The sequence below is a fragment of the Felis catus genome, chromosome A1 (assembly GCF_018350175.1).
Source record: "Felis catus isolate Fca126 chromosome A1, F.catus_Fca126_mat1.0, whole genome shotgun sequence".
NCBI lineage: Eukaryota > Metazoa > Chordata > Mammalia > Carnivora > Felidae > Felis > Felis catus.
The window spans coordinates 71,539,700-71,564,647 of record NC_058368.1 but is presented as its reverse complement, the minus strand read 5'-3'; the positions used below and the strand labels follow the sequence as shown (position 1 = coordinate 71,564,647).

The following is a 24,948-nucleotide window of genomic DNA, read 5'->3' as shown; positions in this document are numbered from 1 at the left end:
AAAACTGAAGAGAAAAAAGCCATGGTCACTATTTTTAAAAGCATCTTAAATAATATGTTCTTATTTCTATAATAAAAACAGAGAGAAAATCTTCAGTAGAAAAAAAGCACTTGAAATACTCAACAAAGTTCAAATAATAATTAAAAAAACACCTTTTCTCTCTAAAAAGAAATAGCTAAAACTATTCTATCACGGAAACGTGATGAACACATTAAAGAATGCATTTTCTTATACAAAGATACCTCATTTAATAGTAAAATAAAACCATGATGAAGCCAAGTTCAAATACATGGGCTAAAGCTATTTGAATGCTTTTGTTTCTCTGTAAATTAAATGATTATACAAAGTAATAGTTCTTTCATACTTACCACTGTGCCAAGAAACTGAATGCTCATGTTTCCACCTGCTTCTCGAGAAAGACACTGGAAAAAAAGAAGTATAAAATGAATTCACATCCACACAAAAATGTGTACATGAATGTTTGTAGCAGCATTGTTCTGAATAGCCAAATAACCCAATGTCCATCAACCAGTACACAGATAAACAAAACATGGTATTTTCATACAATGGAATATTATTCGGCAATAGAAAGGAATGCAGTACTGATACATGCTACAACAGAAATCAGTCACAAAGGACCACATGTTCTACGATTCCATTTAACATGGAATGTCCAGAACGACCAAATCCACAGAGACAGGAAGCAGATGAGCAGTTTGCCTGTTCTTTGCAGAAGATCCACAGCTACCCCAGAGACTTTCCGGTCATCACAACTTCCTCGGTTACGACAGGTTGCCTAAGAATACACCAAATATCACATCTTTTCTTTGGGGTAAATTACACCACTGGTCAAGGAAAGGACTCAAAGAATTTTTTGATGACCCAAGAAATTAGGGGGAAAAAGTGAAACTTGGGGCTTCATGGACCTGTCAACAATTAGGAATGAAAGTAATGAAGACATGCATAAACTCTGGTTGTCCTACTGAAAAAAGAGACATGCTTATAACTTCAGAGCAGAATGCCAAATGGCAGAGATTGCCAAGGCCAAGTCTGGAAGAGTTAGAAAGGGTGGCAGATTCCACGGATGCATTAAAGTTGTCCAGGAAAGAGAAGATGCCCCTAAGACTTCTTCAGACTGCTCCAGAAAAAACTAGACATCATGCTTGGACAAGAGACATCTTCGATGGGCACCTGGGTGGCTCAGTTGTTTAATCCAGTTTCAGCTCAGGTCATGATCTCACAGTTCATGGGTTTGAGCCTATGTCGGGCTTTTTGCTGTTAGCACAGAACCCGCTTCATATCCTCTGTCCCCCTCTCTCTGCCCTTCCCCCACCTGCACTCTCTCTCCCTCTCTCAAAAATAAAACATTAAAAAGAGAGAGAGACAGACAGACAGACATCTTTGGAAGAATCATCTGGCACAAGTTCAAGAAGTGAAATTTGTACCTAAGTAACAGATACAATAAAAAATTATTCTTTGCAATGCTTTACGTGGGACATTTTGACAGACTGAGACTCAAGAAGTAAGTCCACGTTAAAGCCAGGAAGAAAAGTTTAGGGAAAAAAAGTAAGAAAAAAATTCTTTAGTAAGAGTTTCCACATCTTTCCAAAGCCCACATCTTTCCAAAGACAAGTCAAGTCTTATCTAATAAATCTGAACTCTTAACTTATCATTTTTTCTTGGATAACAGTCTATATACAAAAGTAAATATATGTTAAGGGGTTTCATAAAGAACTTATGTTTCCAGTCAAATGACAATTTACTTATCGATTGGTCTAAGTATTTTTATGTCAGCTAATTCTGGAAGTGGTCATGCTTTTACCAAACTTTAAAAAAAAAATTAGGAATAAGGCACAGATCAAATTCCAGGAAAGAAAGAAAGAAAGAAAGAAAGAAAGAAAGAAAGAAAGAAAGAAAGAAAGAAAGAAAGAAAGAAAGAAAGAAAGAAAGAAAGAAAGAAAGAAAGAAAGAAAGAAAGAAAGAAAGAAAGAAAGAAAGAAGAAGGAAGGAAGGAAGGAAGGAAGGAAGGAAGGAAGGAAGGAAGGAAGGAAGGAAGGAAGGAAGGAAGGAAGGAAGGAAAGAAAGAAAGAAAGAAAAAGAAAGAAAGAAAGAAAGAAAGAAAGAAAGAAAGAAAGAAAGAAAGAAAGAAAGAAAGAAAGAAAGAAAGAAAGAAAGAAAAAGGAGAGAGGGAGGGTGGGAGGGAGAGAGGGAAGGAAGGAAGGAGAGAAGGAAAGACGGAGGGAGGAGGACTAGAAGGAAATAAGAAATGACCGCTAATTAGTATGGGGTTTCTTTCCACATTGGTGGAAATGTCCTACAATTGCCTGTGGTGACTACTGCACAACTCTGTGATGAAAATAAAAAACACTGACTTGTGCACTCTAGGTGAACCTTGTGGTATGTGAATTCTATCTCAATAAACTTGTTATAAAAAGTAAGTTAGCATTTGTTTAAAATGACAAGAGGGACAACACAATTCTTCTATGGCCAGAGAGTAGTCAAAAAGCACCTCTATGGTATGCATTTATTTGTAAATAACATAAGTTCAAAATGAATACAGTATGATTTATGCATATCTTGTTTGAATTTTAGTTTGCTAGAAATGATGACTAAATAGTTCACGAAAAGTAAATTACACCTCTTTCTTTTTCAAGTAATTCTCACCCATAAAACTGCTGTGTTATTCCTAACATGTTCTTAAAAATTCTTTCTTCCCTGTGCTACTCAGAGAGGGCCCAGTGGCTTCAAAGACCACACAAAAAAATAAAGCAATTCTAACTATGTAGCTATACATTTTTTTTAAAGTTCCCAGATGTGGCCCTCGAAGGAGTAGTGGCCATCAATCAACTCCATGCCGTGAACTATTACAGACATATCCTAATAGTATTCCTTTTTAACAAGTGCAGGTTTACCAATTCCAATTTTTTTTTAAACAATATTTTTAATGTTTGTTTATTTTTGAGACAGAAAGAGAGAGACAGAGCATGAGCAGGGGAGGGGCAGAGAGGGAGACACAGAATCCGAAGCAGGCTCCAGGCTCTGAGCTGTCAGCACAGAGCCCGACGTGGGGCTCAAAGTTACAGATCAGGAGATCATGACCCTAGCTGGAGTCAGATGCTTACCCGACCAAGCCACCCAGGGACCCCCTACGAGTTCCAATCTTTAAGATCACCCAAGTCATAAAACCCAGAGCAAATCTCCAGAATTCAAGCTGAGCCCTTGGGTCCTTGATTGAGGGAAGTTAGATCAATAAGAAAGAAAGTAGTTCAGTGTACAATGACAACTGGTTACACCACCTGTAAATATTGCTCCCAGTGACTCAACACAATATCTGATGGTGCCTGGGTGGCTCAGTCAGTTAAGCGTCCGACTTCAGCTCAGGTCATGAACCCAAGTCTGAGCCCCATGTCAGGGTCTGTGCTGACAGCTCAGAGCCTGGAGCCTGCCTTAGATTATGTGTTTCCCTATCATTCTGCCCCTTCCCCACTCGTGCTGTCTCTCTCTCTCTCTCTCTGAAATAAATATTAAAAAAAAAAAAAAAAGCTATCTGACCAGCACACTCAAGGTGGAGAAAACTCAAAATCCCTATTTTTATCCATTAATTTCACTTCTAAGAACTTATCCTAAGGGAAAAAGTCATGAATAGGAAACACACACACACACACACACACACACACCCCACACAAAAAAACCCACAGCTACAAAAATGACACTGTAGTGCAGTTTCCAGAATCTAAAAATTTCAAGCAATCTAAATGATAAATAAAACAAACTGGTTAAATAAATTATGATATAATCCATGCAGCCATTAAAAAATTTGAGACATGAAAAATGTTTATAGTATATTTCTAAGTGCAAAAAACTCAAAATGGTATGTTCAGAATACATCATGTTAAAAGCTTCTATATGTTCAAGATAAAATTCTAGCACAAATAATGCACATAGAACAGTCAACTATTATTTCTGGGTGGAAGATATTAGTTGGCCTTTCTTTTTGGCTTACCTATTATTCCTATTCTTCCAAATGGACATACATAACTTAATAAAGACAAAAAGAGAAATAATACAGAATGAAATAAACTAATTTATTTCCCTCAATGTCCTAAGGGATTAAAAACTGAGTCTTGAATCATGGGTTCTGACACCGGCACTTGTACTTTGGTCATCCACCCATCCATCCATCCATCCATCCATCCATCCATCCATCCACTATATTGAGTTGAGCACTGCTAGTTGAATTAAGAATCATCCTCTGGGAGACCAAATGAAAGAAGAGAATTTGAAAAGAAATCATAGGGGCGTCTGGTTGGCTCTGTTGGTAGAGCACGTGAGTCGATCTCTGGGTCATGAGTTTGAGACCCACACTGGGGATAGAGATTACATTAAAAAATAATAAATAAAATAAATTATAATTCAATATGATAAATCCATAGTACAAAATGTACAAAGTATTATAGGATAAGAGGCCAGACTAGCTAAATGCCCAGAAAGGTTAAGGAAGACTTGCAGATACACATTAGAGTTGGGTATTCAAAAATGAGCAAGCATTCTCCAAAAGGGTAATAAATGAAACACTTTTGGTCAGATGGGACTGTTTATGCAAATTTCAGATTAAGAAGAAGCACGGTGATTTTAAGGCATGGTGAACAGTCCAGTATGACCAGAGATAGGTTTGGTTGATGGAGGGAAGGGGCAAGAAAGGAAACCAAGAAGAAATTAGGGAGCCAAGTCCCATCCTGCACAGAGTCATACTTTACGAAGTTCTTATACTTAAAAACTGAGGAGTAACATGTTTGTTTTAGAAAGACTGATGGTCTAATGGGAGGTTGAGGGTACACCGGAATGGAGAAGGAGGTGGGCTGGGAGCACAAGGAAAAGGCAGCAGGTAGCAATCACCAGGTTAGTAGGGCTCCAATGCTAGAGGTAAACCCAACAATAGAACTAAGCCTGTTTCATTCACAGAAACTTAGAATTTGGAAAGCAAACAGATCTCAAAATCTTCATCTTGTTTTACTTATGAGGAAATCAAAGGTACAGGGATGCCTATATTGCACTAGGAAAATAAGAATCCCAATCCAAGCAGTTGTGCAAGGTTTGGATATCCCCACTATGTGGGATGGAATATCTCTACAACATCAGGCTAAATCATCACTTAGATGGTGGGTCCTTTAAGGACAAGGACCATTTCTAGCATTTCCTCCTTAATCCCAACAGCATGCAAGTCAGTGCTGCAGAAATGGAAAAGATTTAAATCAATCTTCATCAAGAATTCTGAATTTTTTTCATACTATGAAAGAGAACAGTGACCTACAGATCTCTCAATCTTCAACTGTCTAGTGGAAATTTTAGCTAGGGAGAGTTAGAAGTGTAGCTGCCAAGAAATTAGGGAAAGGCGTGTGATAGAGTGAGGATAGGCAGTCCAATAATACGCTGACTTCCGCACTGCTGAGATTTTAAGAGTAGGGAGGAAAACACTCAGTGCAAGCGTCGCCATTACTATCAGCCCAGGACTCATCCCCGCAGTAGCTAAATCTTCCTTCCTCAGAAGCTCAAGGCAGAGATCCAGAATCCAGTCCATATTTACCAGGACAGAAGCAGCACAATTAATTACTGTAAGGCAGCAACAGTATCAATCATAACGGCTGTTGAGAATGAGAAATTTTCTGATTGAAAAGTATGGCCCTTATACTCTGGGAAGATGGCAGTGGTGGCATGGTTTCTGAGTCTTCTCCAGAAACACTGAAGAGGCCCAGTGGCAACAAATGTCCCTAGCACCCCAAATGTTGCCTACAAATACCGTTTCCCACTCCAGGAAATCAAGGCTTCTTGGCAGAACAGCTTAGCCCTGGTTTGAGGCAGAAATGAGGCTGCTACATCTTATCATTTCAGAAAGCAAGGGGGCTATCAAAGACGGGGGGAGTCACACGAAAGGGACTTAGAAGCCAACCTGAAGAAGAGTCCCTGGCCAAAGATGGCAAAATCTGACCATCACTAAGGTTATAACTGCAATGGAGTAAAGCCAAGTATGTTTAAACCCATGACTTCAAAACAGATACTGGAAACAAAAACAAAATAACACCCTAAGTGAGTCACTTTTGGAGAACGATAGGGAACCAAGTCTTTGGGAACTGGGAAGTAAAAGGAAAGGATCCAGCATTTGTCTTGCCTTTTCTATGAAAACTGATCTGCTGGATAACCCAAGAAGTAGGAGAGGTAGAGCTTCTCTTTAAAGAATTAATCCTGGTAATAAATTTAAAGAAATGACAACAATGGAATATCATTGTTTTGTAAACCTTAACGAATTTATTGATTGAAGCTTGAGCATCAACAGAGAAGTAAGCAGACAGTATGTGCCTCTTCCAGAGGCACACCACAGCATTTATGACTCAGTCCTGCCAAAGATAATGGCACCTGAATCTGATTGCTCCTCTAGATCCAAATATCAATTTCTAGAAAACAAAGGAGAGAGGACATGTTAATCCATACCACTGGAATGCAATCAGCTAAATTCTGACCATGGAAAATTGTATAGGAGAAACCATCCTGTTCCTTCAAGAAGTAAAATGCAAAGAATAAAAAAAAATATTCTACAGACATTTCCCTCAAGCTACTATCCCATTTCTCCTTTATTTTTTTTTAATTTTTTTTTAACGTTTATTTATTTTTGAGACAGAGAGAGACAGAGCATGAACAGGGGAGGGTCAGAGAGAGAGGGAGACACAGAATCCGAAGCAGGCTCCAGGCTCTGAGCTGTCAGCACAGAGCCCGACGCGGGGCTCAAACTCACGGACCGTGAGATCATGACCTGACCCGAAGTCGGCCACTTAACTGACTGAGCCACCCAGGGCCCCCCCATTTCTCCTTTAAAGCCAATCTCCTTAAAATGTTGTCTCTCTTCCTGGTCTCTGCTTTGTCACTTTCCATTCTCCTTTGAACTCATTTCCATTTGCTTCCCCCCCCCACTATTCATCTGTAATCATTCTCATCAAGATCACCTATGATTTCCATGTTGCTTTACCTATCAGTCGGTTTTGTCCTCATCTTACCCAGCAACACTACAAACAGTCAATGATTCTCTTTCCCAAACACAATTCTTTCACTGGCTTCAAGGATATCCATGCCCCTAGTTTATCTCCTACTTCCTTGGCAGCTGTTTCTTAGCCTTCTTTGCTAGCTTCACCTCTTCATTCAATTTCTACCTGCAGGAGTGCCCCCAGGGCCCAGTCCTCAGCTCTCTTCTCTTTTCCATCATGCTCTTCCCCTGTGTAATCTCATCTCTTCCTCCCAATCCTGATGCCCATCTTAAAACAAATCAATTTCACTGAAGCATAATTTAGGTACAAAAGATTGCATTCTATTTAAAGAATAGAATTCAGTGACTTTTGACAATTTTGAGAAATCACCACCACAATCAACACAGAGAACATTTCCAACACCTCCAAAATGTTCTTCCTGCCCATTTACACTCCAATCCTGGTCCTTGCCCCCCAGGCCACCATTGATCTAGTGTCTAATGCACAAGATCATTTTATTCACCAAAATGGACATACAGCTGTTTGAGTACCGTTTAAGAGAATTTCACATTAAAAGTCCTTAGCACTTTTGCCAAAAATTAATTGATCATCTATATGCGGATCTACTATACTTTCTTCTGTTCTACATATCTAACTACCAATGCCACACTGTCTCGACACTGCTGTTTCATAGTTAGTCTTGAAATCAGGTTGCATAATTCTCCCAACTTTGTATTTCTTTTTAAAAATAGGGGCGCCTGGGTGGCGCAGTCGGTTAAGCGTCCGACTTCAGCCAGGTCACGATCTCGCGGTCCGTGAGTTCGAGCCCGCGTCAGGCTCTGGGCTGATGGCTCAGAGCCTGGAGGCTGTTTCCGATTCTGTGTCTCCCTCTCTCTCTGCCCCTCCCCCGTTCATGCTCTCTCTCTCTCTCTCTCTGTCCCAAAAATAAATAAACGTTGGAAAAAAAAATACTTTAAAAATTGCTTTGGCTCCTATGATTTTTCAGTGAACAGCATCTTTTTTTTTTATAGTAAAAAACATGACAAAATTTACCCTTTTAACCAATTTGAAAGTATACAGTTCAGTAGTGTTAAGTATATTTACGCTGTTGTGAAACAGATCTTCAGAACTTTCTCATCTTGCAAATCTGAAATTCTATTCCCACTAAACAACAACACTCCCTTTCCCTTCCCTGTGGTCCCTGGTAACCACCATTCTACTTTCTGTTTCGATGAATTCAACTGCTTTAGGTGCCCCATCTAAGCGGAATCATACAGTATTTGTCTTTTCTTGCCTGGTTTATTTCATTCAGCATAATGTTCTCAAGGTTTAATCATGTTGCAGCATGTGACAGGATTTCTTTCCTTCTTACGGCTGTAAATCATTTCACTGTATGTATATACCACATTTTATTTGTCCATACATCTGCCGATGAACATTTTGGTGGCTTCTACCTCCTGGCTATCCTAAATAATGCTGCAATGAACTGGGGTATGCAAATACCCCTTTAAGACCCTGCTTTCAATTCTTTCAGATATATATCTAGAAGTGAGATTGCTGGACCATATGGTAGTATTATTCTTAATATTCTGAGGAACCCTCATACTGTTTTCAAGTTGTGCCATTTTACACTTCTACCAACAATGCACAAGTATTTTAATTTCTCCATGTTCTCACCAACACCTATTGTTTTCTGGGTGTGTTGTTGTTGTTTTTGGTAGTAGCCATCCTAATGGATATGAAATGATATCTCATTGTCATTTTGATTTACACTTCTAGGATGGTTAGTGATATTGAACACATTTCCATATGCTTATTGTCTGTTTGTATATCATCATGGAGAAATGTCTATTTAAGCCCTTTGTCCATTTTTAAATCAGGTGTTTTTTTTTTTTAGGTTGTGGGAGTTCTTTATGTATTCTAGATATTAACCCCTTATCAGATTTATGATTTGCAAATATTTTCTCCCATTCTGTAGGATGCCTTTTCACTCTGCTGTGTCCTTTGATGCACAAACGTTTTTTTAGTTTGATGTAGTCCCATCTGTCTTTGTCTTTGTTGCCTATGACTTTGGTATTATATCCAAGAAATCATTCTCAAGTCCAGTGTCATGAAGATTTTGGCCTCCATTTTCTTCCAGGAGTTTCATGGTTTTAAGTCTTACATTTAGGTCTTTAATCCATTTAAGCTAATTTGTGTTTATGGTGTAAGATACAGATCCAATTTCATCCTTTCGTTTGTGGCAGATCCATGCTTTGAGAGAAAATCTACAGGCTTATGACTACAGAATTTATGTTTTCAACTCCCATTTGTCGTCTGAGTTCAAGGCTCACACAGTCAATAGTTAACTGGACATCAACACTTGGATATGTAATGTACATGTTAAACCTACCAAGTCCAAAAAGAATTACTGATTTGCCTCTCCAAACCTGTTCCTCTCCTAACCACCCCCGCCCCCACCCCCACCGCCCGACCTAAGTAAGACCATTGTTCACTCGGTCGCTTACCCCTTCATTCTTTAACTTCCTTCACACTCAAGTATCTGAACCTGTGGATCCTTGCTGCCTTCCTACCCAATTAGATGTCAAATCAGTTCACTTCTCACCATCTCTACCGCTACCATCTTAGTCTAATCCAAGGACTGGCAAACTCCTTCCGTAAAGAGTCATACAGTAAACCTTTTAGGCTTTGTGAGGCAAAATTGAAGGTATTATGTAGCTAGTTAGAGAACAAGAGAGAAAACAGATTTTCACAACTTTTGGGGGGACAACATTCCAAATATAATAAGCACCAGTTTTTGCTAATACTAATACGGAAAATGGACTTCTCTTATTTAGAGATAAAATTCTGTTTAATTGGGGCTCAAAGTTAGTGTTCCCTATCACCAAAGTCAATGGCAATTATACAACTGTTTAATGCTGACCTACAGTGAGATTTTACTGATTTCATCTTTGACGATACCTTTTCCCAGAGACAGGTACTGCCAAATACTAACAATAATCCATGGGTAAGGGATATTACTTGAGCATAGTCGTTGCTTGGAAGGGATTTATAGAATTTTGTTAAATTCCTCTCTTGATATTCGCCATCAGCCTAACATTACATTGCAGTTTGATCACTTCCACTTTTAGGCTGAGTGGAAGATCCTCAATTGTACAGTGAAATGGATTTTCACATATGGAAATTTCCTTTGCTCTTGCACTGACGTTTGAAAACTGCTGCTGAAGCTAGTTCACTTCTTATTTTAATCTTCTGACAGCCTGGGAAGTGTAAAAAGCAGCTAGACAAGGGAGCCTGGGTGGCTCAGTCAGTTAAGCATCTGACTTTGACTCAGGTCATGATCTCGAGGTTCACAAGTTCGAGGCCCACATCGGGCTCTATGCTGACAGTTCAGAGCCTGGAGCCTGCTTCGGATTCTGTGTCTCCCTCTCTCTCTGTCCTGCCCCTGCTCATGCTCTGTCTCTCTCTCTCAAAAATAAATAAATAAATAAATAAACAAACAAACAAAAAAAGCTGCTGGACATTAACTGTGATTCAAATGTTAGTTGTTGTCCAAATAATGTTACCACAGTATAAATTTTGTATGTAAGTGCTGTTTTGTCTTACAATTTCAGGTTGAATTCATTAATAAACATCAAATCTACAGCATGAACTAATTTTCAAAGCTATCCGATGTTTGATAACAGTGGCTGAGAGTGGTTCTTCTTGTTTAGGAACGTGTAAGTCTTGGTTCTGCGCTAAAAAAAAAAAAAATCACAATAAATTTTACCACTGCTAAGCCAATTGAACTGCTGTGAGATAGCTGGAAAACTGGGACATTAAGGTTTTACTTAAAAATTCTACAAGCAGTCACAGCAAATAAAAACAAATGATTGTGGCTATATTCTGGTAAAACTGTATTTGTGGATGCTGAAATTTGAATCTCATATACTTTCCATGTGTCATGAAGCATTATTCTCCTTTTAATTTTTTCCAAACATTTAAAAATGAAATAACCACACAACTTGTGAGCCATACAAAAACAGGCGGTGGGCTGGATTTGGCCGACTCCTGGTCTAAGCCATCAGCTCCTCTCACCTCCATGACTACATTGTCATAAAAATGGTTGTCCTACCTCTGCCACTGGTCCCCTGTGGTCCATCGTCCCCAGAGCAGTGATTTTAAATCACATCACATCATTCCTCTACTCAAAACCCTTCAAAAGCTTCACAGTTGGAACTGAATAAAACCCAAACTCTTTGGCCTACGAAGGCTCTATATGGTCTAGTTCCTGCTTCCTTCTTGCACTCTCCTAAGCTACACTCAAGATGCTGGTCTTCCCTCAGGCCTCTGCAAAGACCAAGTTTGTTCCTGTCTCAGGGCCTTTGCATTTACCATTTCTGCTACTTGGGACTTTCACACTTTTCATTTTTGCACGGTTGCCCCCCCCCCTTGTCCTCAAAGGTCTTCACTCAATGTTAGCTATTCAGAAACTTTACTTTTTTTCCTTTCTAAAAAAATTTTTAATGTTTATTTATTTTTGAGAGAGGAATAGTGTGCAGGGGAGGGGCAGAGAGAGAGGGAGACACAGAATCTGAATCAGGCTCTAGGCTCTGAGCTGTCAGCACACAGCCTGACATGGTGCTTGAACTCACAAACTGCTGAGATCATGACCTGAGGCAAAGTCAGACTTTACTGACTGAGCCACCCAGGTGCTCCAGGAAATGACTTTCTAACCACCCTACCTCCTCTACATACGTTCTGTGAATGATCCTGTTTCAGAGCCTTTATCGACCTTCTTCGTACACTAATTACGTTATTTATGTGTTTACATGTTTGGTATCTACATCCCCCTGTAGTAAATGTTGTACATGTTGTGAGGGGGACGATGACAGGAGAAAGAGAGAGAAAAAAGGAAGTGCCCAAATCTGATACAGCTCAGCAATAAGGACTGATAAAATGAAACATAGGGAAAAAAAATTTCATCCACACCGAGATTGATCTCTGTATACAAAAGAGGAATATAGAATTTTCCCACAGTTTACAATTAAGACAATTAGGTTTTAGAGTTCACCAAGAACAAAGTATCAGACCTTACAAACAGTCTGAGGCATGCCAAAGCAAATAGGAACGGACCATTTGATTAGCTAATAACAAAAAGTAGAATAAAATAAAAATTAAGACTTTTATTTTCATGAAATATATTCCATCCCTATTAAAATACTTTCTCCAAGTTTTTATTTTACCCTTTCTCCTATTTTAAGTGGTACTTCATAGCTAGATAAAAATTTCCTTCTGTTCTTATATTGATACTCTACTCCAACATTTACAAAATACACACCTTTTTGTTTCTTTAAAGAAAAGAATATTTAAGAAGACTTTGATTATCAAAATGACTTCAACATTTGTGAGAACCAAATACAAATTAGCAAGGCTGTTTGTTCACTCAAAAAAGGCAAAACATTCACAAAATAACAAATGTTCCAAAAATATCTCCCTGGTATAATAAAATCAGAAGCAATTTCACCTTTAAAAGTAATCTCACTGAACGGTAAGAGGAAGAAATAGTAATAGTTTTCTTTTCCCCTCACTGATTTCCAACATGATAATATGTTGTAAAGGCCATTACTGGGGGATTTGTCTTATCGGTCTCCAGTGTGGCTGCCTGTATTATTTTCCACATTTACTACAATCAGTGTTTATACTATTGAAAATTCTCTTCTTCTGGCAGCTACTAAAATACAATTTTCTAGTAAACAGACAGTAGAGGAGAAAAAGAATACGTGAGGGGAGTGGGGGAAGATTCCGAACGACATTTTCCCATTATAGTAAATATTTAAAAGCAACTCCAAATCATAATGCCACTAGAGACAAAAAAAAAAAAAAAACACAAAACAAACAAACAAAAAACCCAAAACAAACCAAAACAAAACAAAAAAAACCACTAAGCTTCTAAGACTACATTTCAAAAGCAGGTAAACGTGTCAAAATTAGTATTTTAAATTATAGTTGTAAATACATCCCAGCTGTTAAATTGTGATTAAATTTTTTGAAGCATAGTGAAAGGAGTTATTTCTGTTCTCCTGGCAGGCTTGTTTCTAAGATGTGTAACTGTAATTGATGTTTTCAGCAGTGTGAAAAGGAGATGGTTAATAATTACTCTCTTATTTCCTACTTCTTTGGAAAAAAAATACCAACCTCCACTTATTCTAGGTTATATATTTATATATCCTATACATCCTAAATAGATGGTTCCATATTACATTTGGTAACTCTAGAGTAATCACATGTGTATAGTACAAAATAACACCTAATTACTTCTAAGGGGATGGGAGAAACATCTAAAACCCATGGAAAACATTTATTTTGGGACTAAAAACATAAAATGATCACTTCCAAATCCACTTTTTTTGGTACTGGCAAAGTATAAGCAAACAAGGAAGCCCCTTCATTTAATTTTCTAATTAAAATATCATTAAAATATTTACTTTAGCATCTATATTCATTTATATAGCATCTGTATACATTTACACATTTATTGTACCCCAAGTTTGTTCCCAGAGGTTGTTACTTTCATCTAAAAAAAAAGAAAACCGCTTATTTTTAACTTTCCTTACTCAAAGAGGTACGAGGATCAATTCATTTTCTTTGAGAAAAGAAAGTTAAGTTTAAAATTTTAAATTCTATTCAAACTCTGCACAAGCATTTGCAAGCACACGTACCACAGATAGTTATTCAATCTGCGAACACAATTAGAGCCGTTCCTTCAGGTTCATGTGCTTATATCATATTCTGTATTACACAGGCCCACTGAGCATTTTAAGTTATCATGTCATGTAATCTATTTAACACTGCAATCAATTCACAAATAATCCATTTAATCTGGCATTCTGTAGTAAATAACATGACATTCGTGTGACACTATTCCAAATGTGTCTGCTTTAACATAGAAAATTAGTTCCACTTAGTTGAGTATCAATGACCTATTCAATGTAGAATGTGCTAGTGCTGCAGTCAGCTTTCTCCTGTTCTTTATCATAAATTTATCTTCTCTTGAAAATATTTAAGCAAGAATATGAGAAATTAAAAAAAAAAAAGCCTTCAAAGGTTACATCATGAATAGCTTCACATCACACAAACGCAGAGATTGTTAGACCTTAGCGGGATCTCAAGACATTTTCAAAAGTATTTAGCTCCTCTTCAGGCCTGTAGACAACCTGCTGTGAGCAGGTGGAGAGAAGAAATCATGCCACACAAAGAAACGGCCAATACCAGTTAGTCGGCAGCTCTGCTCGCAAATGTTCAAACAACGCGACTACGCAAAACGAAAATCTTGTATGTAAAACGCTAACGAGAAACAACACATTAAATCCCAGACAAATTACACTGTAAGAAATGGAAGACTATTTGAGTTGTTCAAAGTAAAACTGAAGAGCCTCTTTGGAAGTTAAAAAGAATGCTTTATAGGAAGAGAGTATATTCACAGAAATTAAAAAAAAAAAGTTCTATTTGATCAGCATGTTTCACACTACGAGATGCTACGGTGTATGGAGAAAATACAGTGAGTTCAACATGTGCAGAACACTGCGTATCTTTTGTTTCAACACTTAATTGTATGCTGCAGGCAGGATATTATTCCGCTTATTAAAAACAGTCCTAAATTTTGCTAAACTTCTAAGTTAAAAGGTGAAAAGTTTGTCAACTAGAGAAGAAATTCATCTTCTGTTTAAAAAATGAAGTTAGTTTATCTCCTCTTAATTTTAAATGATAAAAACCAAAACTGCGGTGGACACACAGGGGAGTGCGTAAAAACCAGTACGTTTTGTCTTCTATGAGCACTCTCATTTAGGAAAAGTTTTGTGAGCCATCTAACCCGTAACTGCTAGCCACACTTGGCTACTGGGGCCCTGGAATGTGACCAGTGCCAAGTGAGAAACTACATTTTCCATTTTAATTAATATTAAGTAATTTAAATACAGAAGCTGTGGAACCTATTTTTCTTTACACACAACATTCTGGTAGGGCCACATTTCACATTCATCATTCTGTTGCTTAAGATATTATTGGTATATTAGCATACGTATTTCAGGCATAGGTGCTGTTTCTGATATCACATTAATAATTTTCTTTAGATTATTTCATGTTGAAACGCTAACATTTTGGATATATGGAGTTAAACAAAATGGATTAGTGAAATGAATCTCACTTGTTTTTACTTTCTTGACGTGGCTACTAAGAAATTTAAAATTGCATATATGGCTTAACAGATTTTATTGGACAATGCTGCTTCACTCTATAATTTTTTAAATCAGTAATTTGGAATTACTAGAGATTTGGAATTGCTCTCATACTAATGAGACTTTATCTTCCCATAGTCAAAATGAGAGATGATTGTAGGTCCTCAGATTATACCATTAAGATCTACTTTATAAACATTATTACTGACGGACTCTACATCTACAATGGGGAACTAGGAGGAAAACACTGGTACATACCCAACATAAGAAAAAAGAGAATTACGAAATGCTATCATTTTATTTCCCTTGAATGATGTTCTTTGAGGAAAACTTGGCTTACTTATTAGATGAAGAAATAGATTAAAAACCTATAAAAATTCTAGAGGACCTATAAGTATCTCCAAGAGTTTTTTAATGCTTATATCCTTGATTCTTCAGCATAAATTACTTCATTTCAAAATACAGGACCTCCTCTTCCTCCTTTTGGATACATGCATCACTAGCTATATACTTAAAGCTATTAATAATGATTAGAACTTCTGTCCAAAAATAGGATTTTCTAAACATCAGAAGAGAAAAAGCAGCCGCGTGGGTAACTGAAGAGCTTGTGCAGCAGACTTAATTAAACAATGGGTCGTTAGTGATGCTGGGTAAGATACATCTCAAGCAATGTGCCAATGTTCGCATTCCCCTCATAGAGACGGGAAATCAGGAACAGTCTGAGGAGAACCTTTACTATACCTATAGATACCTATCAACAGGTGGTACTGTTGGCCTTAAACAGCTTAGGAAAATAGGAAAGATGTTTGCTTGATTGGAAAGAACCTCACTTGGTAAGCATGATACTTTTGGGGGCAGACCCTTGGGAGCCCTCATTTGTCTTTGAACTCACAAATACTATGTGATTCCATATCCGTGGGGATCAAGCTGCCATGTTATCTAATAGAGTACAGATTCTGCAAATGTTGGAAAGTAAAGAACTAAAGAGAATTGATAAAACAGCTAAGAAGGCTATCGTTTGAACATAGCTTAATTTGATAAAGTCTTAGAAGAAATAAAATCTAAATGTTAAAAGTATAGATAAGACAAATTTATTTCTGAAATTATAAAATGCAAGATAACTATCCATGCATTCATCCACTCATCCTTTCCTCCAGCTAATGAGCCGTTCTTCACATGTGCCACGAATTCAGTATGGCAGTGGGAATTGAAGGTCAAATCAAAACTGAAAATTCTGATCAATTAAAGGAAGTTAGTAACTTATGAAATTCATTTTCCAAATGAGAGTACATGCCAAAATACAATTTTTTTAAAGGAATTAATAGATAATATCAAGTTCCTGAGGCTTACCAAGGAAAGCCAGGAAAGTCAAAAGATAATGTGATATGATTAGATTTGATTGGATGAATAGGGAGCTAACTCTTAAAGCAAAGGTATGCTTCCTCCCCAACTACTTTGTCATTTAATCAGATGAAGTTGTTAACTGCTACTTTTCACATAGTCACAGGGATTCAATAATAAAACTAAACAGAGGGGCACCTGGGTGGCTCAGTCAGTTAAGCATCTGACTTCAGCTTAGGTCATGATCTCATGGTTTGTGGGTTCAAGCCCCACATTGGGCTCTGTGCTAACAGCACGGAGCCTGCCTTGGATTCTCTCCCCCACACTCTCTCTCTCAAAAATAAATAAAATTAAATTAAAATAAAATAGGTGCTAAGTACTCACATATTCTTGAATAAGACTGGCTACACCAAGTAGACTGGTGTACTAGACTGGCTACACCAAGTAGAACATGCTAGGAAACCACAAAACCAACAATTGCCCATCTCCCACCTCAAGAGAATATGAAAGAAATTTAAAAATTGTTTGAAGTTAAATTCTTAAGCTAAAAACTCAAGGTTGAACATTTTAAGCTATGTGAAAGGGATTTTATGAGAATCCCTTGGTTTTCCATGTATCTCCTGGATTTTGAAGGGTATCTAGGTAAGATCAGCAATTGTTTTAGTGACAAAACAGGAAAAGAAGAGTATGGTGAGGCATCGATTTGTAACTATTTCTTGTGGTCTAGACGTGGATTGTACAGAAAAGACTAAGGCTGAGTCGTTATGAGAGAACCTGCTCAACAGAAAAATCTAGAGGGATAGGAATCAGGAGGCTAAAGACAGCTGGAAAAGACAGAGCAGACTTTAAGGGTTCTACAGGTGAGAAATTCCCCCAAATCGACAAAAGTGTCCTTGAGGACACCAGCCAAGTGTCCAACTTTGGATGTTTGACATGCCTCCAAAGTAACGAGTGCCAGGTTACATTAGCCTAGGTCAACCTAGTTCTTCCTGCCATGTTCCTCTCTTCTTTACCCCAGACTGAAACTTTGGACAGACCTCAGATGGCAAACAAGAAGTGAGAGAGGATATAAAGCAAGAGGGAAGAAAGCAACACTCTCATTTTCCCTATAAAATTTCTGTCTGAGGTGGAAATGAGTTCAGGAGGAGAGGTTTTAACAGTTTTGACATTACAATAAACTAGATTTTTATTTATTTTTTTAAATGTTTATTTTTTTGAGAGAGAATGAGCAGGGGAGGGACAAAGAAAGAGGGGGCAGAGGATCTGAAGCAGGCTCTGTACTGACAGTAGAGAGCCCGACACAGGGCTCAAACTCACAAACCACAAGATCACGACCTGAGCTGAAGTCAGATACTAAACCAAATGAGCCACCCAGGTGTCCCTGAACTAGACTTTTCAACACCTCCTCTCCCAAACAGAATACTGCTTGCCTATTCCCTGGTAGCAACTATACAACTGAGAACTGTATGTGATTTTATGCAGGGGAGGAAAGAATAAGCTGAGAAAGTGAGCTTAAAAGAAGAGTTGTAAAAAAGTTCCTTTTATTGGGGGCGCCTGAGTGGCTCAGTAGGTTAAGCCTCAAACTCTTGATTTCAGCTCAGGTCATGATCTCACGGTTTGTGAATTTGAGCCCCACATTGGGTTTTGTGCTGACAGTACAGAGCCTACTTGGGATTCTCACTCTCCCTCTTTCTCTGCCCCTCCCCTGCTTGTTCTCTCTCCCTCTCAAAAAATAAACCAAAAAAAAAAAAAAAAGTTCCTTCTATTTTCCCTGACAAAGTTTCATTTGTGCAGCAAAGCAGTTATGCGGTAAAACAGATAAAAGGAAAGACAAATATTAGGAAGTACTCAGAATGTTTTCTCAATAACTATCTAAATAAATTTTGTTCTACAATGAGGTACTACCACTTCATACCCATTAGTGTAACTTTATAAAAGAACAATAAAACCACCAGAAAAGAACAAGTGCTGGTGAAAAGGTGCAGAAATTGAAATCCTTGTGCATTACTGTAGAAATGTAAAATGGTGCAGCTGCTGTAGAAAACAGCACAGTGGTTCTTTAAAAAGGTTAAACACAGAATTACTACATAAGCCACTAACAGAGGATCGAGATACACAAAATATGAACTTTTATGAATCATTAAGTAAAAGATGAATGCTCCAATAAAAAGAAAAAATGGGCAAAAGCCATGAACAGGCAGTTTGCAGAAAGGAAAACAGGACTGACAATAAACATATTTTTAAAATGCTCATTGTCATTACCAACCTATTATACATTAAAACCACAAAAAGATAACTTAAGTAGTCTGGATATCAAGGGTTACCTAGGATGTGAAGCAAAACTGTTAAAGGAACAGATTCCTGGGTTCAAATCTTGGCTCCTCCATCTATTAGCAGAATGCCTTGGGTGAGCAATTTAGTTTCTACAGGCCTCAAGTTTCCCTAACCTCAAAATGCAGGGTAATACTAGTACACTAGATTGGTGTGAGGATTAAATACTTTGATACAGATGAGGTATTATAGGAGAGTCAGTGCCTAACATAGTAAATATACAATAAGGTTTTATTATTATTCATGTTATTGATAGCAGCAGCACTGTTGGTAGACATATACATTGGTACAGCCATACAGGAAAAACCATTTGGCATTACTGTGTAGGATTAAGAATGCATGGTCCTTACAAGCCAACTGTTCTATTGGCTGGCATACTCCTTGGAGAAACGATTTCAAGAGGAAACATAGAAATGTTCAGAGAAGCAGTGTTTGTTCTAAAAACAAAATCAGTAACACAAATATCTACTTAGGGGAGAAAGAATAAATTGTGGTATATTAATAGGACTTACATAGCATGGAAATAAATAAAACTACATACATCCAGATGATCAATCTCACAAACCTAATACTGGAGGAGAAAGCAACTCACAGAAGCACAGAGAAATATGGTGCTACACAATATACTGTTTACAGTTGTACGTATATATAACATCCTTAAAGAAAAGGAAGGGAGAGATACATTTAAAAACTGGGATTGTGGTTATCTCTTGGGGCAGGAGGAAGGATTTTAAGCAAGGGGGAATGCAGAGGGAAGTCAGTAATACTGGTAATTTTTTTTCCTTTTTTAATCTAGATGGTAAGTGTTTTTGTTGTGTTTTTCTTTAGATTTTATATAGATCAATACATATTTGTGTATATAAAATATTCAATAAAAAAAGTTTAAATGCAGGCACAAAAATCTAGGGGGAAAAAAACCTCCAGCCATTATTACTGTAATATCACTTGAAAATCACCTGTGATAATATCCATCCTAGTTCTTCTTTGAAACTCATAGCCACATTTTCATAGCTATCTATTTGAAGGTATTGAGCTGAAGTCTTGAGGAACTCAGCCCAAGAAGTCAGCACAGAGAAAAGGGAGTTGGGCACAAATCCTGAAGGTCTGCCCAGGCTTAAGGCAGGTGGAGGACAAATCCACAAAGAACACTGTGAAGCCATCATTCATTCTCCTGTCATTTCAAATCCCTTCCCCACACAATGCTCTGAACAGCTAACATTCTGAGACAAGATGATTTCCCTCCTCTGTTTCTGAAATGCATCCTAACTTCTCTCTTTGTGTCCAGTCTCATTCTCCTCCCATCCTGTCTCCACAATGCAACTTGAACCAAGCTCTTCCTAAACTCCCAATCCTCTCCACAGCATCACTTCGTTTGTGAACACTCATCCACGAGTCCCACCGGCCAAGGGTGAAGCAGTGGCCTCATTATGTAATTAGCAAGGCTTCCAATGACCTGGTTCCTACTCACTTCACTTTTGCTCCTCACACCCAGCTTATTCTCTGATTGCAAGGGTTTAAAGCAATGGTTCTCAGACTGCTTTCCCCAGACTAGCAGCATCAGCATTACCTGGGAACTTACTAGAAATGCACACTTAGCCTAGGCCTACTAAATGGGAGTAAACTCTGGGGTGGATCCAACCATCTGAGTTTTAACAAGCCTTCCAGGTGATTCTGAAGCACACCTAAGTTTGAACATATTGGCTTAAAGCATGAAGGAAAGGTACATTATTATCTGAAGAACTCTGATGGAGACAATCAAAAAGTACTATATAGCACAGTGGTTAAAAGGTTAGAAGCTCACACTCTGGGGTCCCAGCGCCAGGGTTCAAATTTCTGCTTAGCTTCTTCGTAGCTTTGTAACCACAGAGAAGTTGCTTAGCTTGCCTCAGTAAAGTGTAATGCTTAACAGCACAGGTCCTACAGCAAGCCTGCCTGGCTCTACCTCCTATCAGCCTCGTGACCTTGAGGTCACTTACTTTTCTCTGAGCCTCAGTTGCCTCATATACAAAAGTATAAATAATAGTACCCACTTCATACAGTTGCTGTGAAGATGATATGAATACATGAAATGCATTCAGAATTGTGCCTGATACACAGTAAGTACTGTGTATTACTTACCCTCATTATGTTATTAATTTCATGGGAACCACGTTATAGAGATAAAGAGAGTCAACAGTGAATGTTAATGTCCATAAAGAGTGAATAAAATCCATCTATTCTGGAAAGGAAAACTTTCCTCAGCATTTTTTAGGTCAATGAGTTTGTTTGGTTTTTATCCAGTCTACCATTTACCTCTCTGAATGAATTTATTTCCTTCTGATGAAATGGTACTTAACTAGATGCAACACCCTTCTCCAGAGTCAGGGGGGTCTGCGTGAGGGGTCATTTATTTCACATTAATTTTTTTTAATTTATATTTATTTTTGAGAGAGAGAAAGAGACAGAGCATGAGTAGGGGAGGGGCAGAGAGAGAGGGAGACACAGAATCGGAAGCAGGCTCCAGGCTCTCAGCTGTCAGCACAGAGCCCAACACGGGGCTCGAACTCACTAACAGTGAGATCATGACCTGAGCTGAAGTCAGACGTTTAACCAACTGAGCCACCCAGAAGCCCCTAATTTTTTTTTTTTAAGCAAAGAACTTACAAGAATGACAAGGATTTACTGAACAGTATCCCTATGATAGGGAAAATATTTCTGGGAATTATTCTAAATACATATCCAGTATTAATTTAGCTAGAAACTCTACATATAAAAATGCCATCAGGCTACCTATCTGCACAGTCATTGAGAAGGAAGCTGAAAATATGATACACTAATTTGGGTAGTAGGAATTTGTATCTCTCTACTGGCAGGCCATATTATGTCCCCTGACCAGAAAATGCTGCCTGGCCACAGCACATTCAGGGCAGAGCATATTCTATTAAACATAAACAAATATCACAAAACCATGCTTTTTGAAAACACGATGAATGGATCTAGGTAGTGTGAAATTATGCAGTGATATTTTTTCCAAGGGTCTCAAAGTATTTCACTTCATAATGAGAATATGAAAGAAAATATGAGAGAATAAATATACTGGGGCAAGCCAGAAAACCAAAGCCAAAATATACGACTCGGTCCTGAGCATTCAATGTTTCTTAGAACCATAAAGATAATCTACCAATTAAGCCTGGCTTATAAATTAGTTTAGTCATTAAACATTTACCAGGAAGTTTCTAGACTACCTCTGTCTCTAAGAGATATATGTGAATCTGCTATAGAGAAGTCTTGATCTGTGATTCTGTTGACTTCTCTAGGTTTTAAAAATCAGTCTCCTGTGTAAAATCAAGTTAAGGGAACACAAAAATATTTTTGTAAAAAACAACAACAAAGAGAATGAGCGTTTAATACTGTGGGGTGGGGGTGGGGTCTGGATTTTTATCTGCAGGTGATCGTCACATGTTACGTGGAGTTCTTTGTTTTGTTTTCCCTGGAACCCTACCCCTCAACTAGGAGGTGAGCTGCAGAAACTCTGGCAGCACCTCCCTTCGTAGCTTCTACTTCAATTCGGAAGCCACCAATAGCAAAGAATATTCAGTCAACTCTGGATTTCAAGTCATTTCCTCAATGTAAGAGATTGTATTTTGCAGGGAAAAGAAAGGTTAACATGTTAAGATCACTGAATTTTAAAAAGGCATCAAGGTGTTCTGGCAAGTCCATCTGAACAGCTCACATTTCTGCTGATCGAACAGTACACAATCTCAGTCACACAGAAAAGGAAGGTAACAAAGTCATATTTTATAACTAAAAACCCACAATGGCAACAAAAATGCTATCTTCCCATGTTTTTAGAAAAACACGCAGGATGCTCTATGTACAACAGTAATAATACACTGACACTGCTGGATTGCCTGAAAAAAAGAAAACATCCATTCCTCAGAATAAGACTTGCTTCAAGATCCCCTCAAGAACGAAACAATGTTTTCAACCATGGAATGTATGAGACAGGATAAAATGCAGCCTCTCCCAGCCACTTCTGTCAGTGTTAACCACCCAGGTGCTGGTAAGGATTTTGGACTTGACGGACCCCTCAAAGTAAATCATCAGAACATTTACCTGCACCGTCCTCGGAGTGCCATCAACGCTGACAGACAATAAGGGTGAAGCCAGGTTCCACGTGCTGGTCACATTTAGTTTCGACCCATCAACTTCCACCTGTTGTGACACCAAATAAGACTATTACCATGAAGAAAGACAGAAAACTGATCTCAAGTTCACTGCCGCATACAAAGCAGCAGCCACTTTAAACAGATGGCTCCCAACAGCCTGTCATGTTTACTGCTCCCGCCATGAGAGACAGGGTCCAACAGGAGTCTTCTTAGCTGTCTCTGGGGAGAGGTGAAGGACCTGGGCACAGCTGCCTCTGGGTACTGAGGTTTCCAGTGATTTCCAGTAAGTAACAAACAGCCTTCTCACTCTAAACCTATCTGGACATGCTACATTTACTGCAATTAGACAAGTAATGCATATAAATTCCAGTGACATTTTGCAACCCACACATCAGGGCTTGCATATAATATCCTCTCCAAGGACCAAGAAAGAACTTTTTCTGTGTTAATTTTAATGAAGGACTGTGCATTGTGATTTTAATTAAACAGAAGCTTTAATTAGGCAAAATTCTTTGGTGTTGCATATTAAAAGTCCATTTCAACTTTGCAAAAGTTGTCATATTTTTGTCAATCTTAAATGACTAATTTCACCAAGTCATCACTTATGAAGATGCAAAAAAAAACAAAAAAAAAAAAAAAAAAAAACCCATATCTTTTAAAACAGATACTTTTAAGAGAAAAATTCTAATTTCCAAATAAATAATATAAAAGTGAGAGAAAACAAGCAAAGCTAAAATAAAAAGTACTGTTAGTTTCTTTCTTTCTTTCTTTCACTCACTGATTCCCTAAGTCTTGTATGGGAGAGCTAAGAGAAATAACAGTATTATGTCCACAGTAAACCACATAAGGGATATTTAAGTTTCAAAATAAAACTGTAGCAAAGTCAAGACACAAGATCCCTAACAATTCCCTCTCTCTCTCAATTCTCTTAAAAGATACTTATTATAATAAAAGACACACAGATATTATTTAGAAGAATAACTGTATCCATATACATCTATACAGACTTTCTGTTTATCTATTTCCACAATAGTGTGGTCATACAGTCTAGAAGCAAAGACATGCTATTGGCTACATAATGAAATGTCAGCTGGACATACATTATGCACTTGCTTGTTTCTGGGTTCAGGGGCCTTCGGGTCCACACAGCACATTTCAGTAACTGGGAAGAAGGAACGATGGCTTGGGTCTCACCTGACATTATTATTTGACTAAGTTAGAGCTGCTTACCACGCTGGAGTATTTAACCTGTCTGAACTTTAGTTGCCAAACTATAATACGGTAAAACTCTATCTGAAAGGGTGCTGTAATATTTTTTTTAATTTTTTATTTATTATTTATTTATTTATTTATTTTAATTTTTTTTTCAACGTTTATTTTTTATTTTTGGGACAGAGAGAGACAGAGCATGAACGGGGGAGGGGCAGAGAGAGAGGGAGACACAGAATCGGAAACAGGCTCCAGGCTCTGAGCCATCAGCCCAGAGCCTGACGCGGGGCTCGAACTCACGGACCGCGAGATCATGACCTGGCTGAAGTCAGACGTTTAACCGACTGCGCCACCCAGGTGCCCCTTTTTTAATTTTTTAATGTTTATTTAGTTTTGAGAGAGAGAGAGTGCAAGCAGGAGAGAGAGAGAGACAGAGAGACAGAGAATCTGAAGCAGGCTCCAGGATCTGAGCTGTCAGGTTGCTGTAATATTTAAAAAATTAACATAAAACAGTCTCTACCGATATTCCTACTATAGTAGGTCCTAAACATTTTTTCCCTTTTCCTGTTTCTAATGGTTCCACTTTCCTTAAATGGGTTTTAAAAATATGGTCAGATATCATGCTATCTCATAAATTATGTACTATTAAAAAGTAGGTGATAAAGATCTGTGAAGCAGAAAGACTATAGT

The 24,948-nt window shown here is 38.0% G+C and overlaps 1 protein-coding gene across 12 annotated transcripts in view; it reads right to left on the bottom strand.

Annotated features, from left to right (window-relative positions):
• Positions 1-24,948, bottom strand: part of PCCA (propionyl-CoA carboxylase subunit alpha) — a 415,541-nt gene that overhangs the window by 71,358 nt on the left and 319,235 nt on the right. For all 12 annotated transcript variants that reach the window (XM_003980503.5, XM_003980505.5, XM_003980504.5 and 9 more), the window contains 2 exons: positions 22,997-23,095; positions 369-422 (listed from right to left, as the gene is read on the bottom strand). In XM_003980503.5, the coding sequence (XP_003980552.3) occupies positions 369-422; positions 22,997-23,095 (153 nt within the window). The remainder of the gene's footprint in view (positions 1-368; positions 423-22,996; positions 23,096-24,948) is intronic.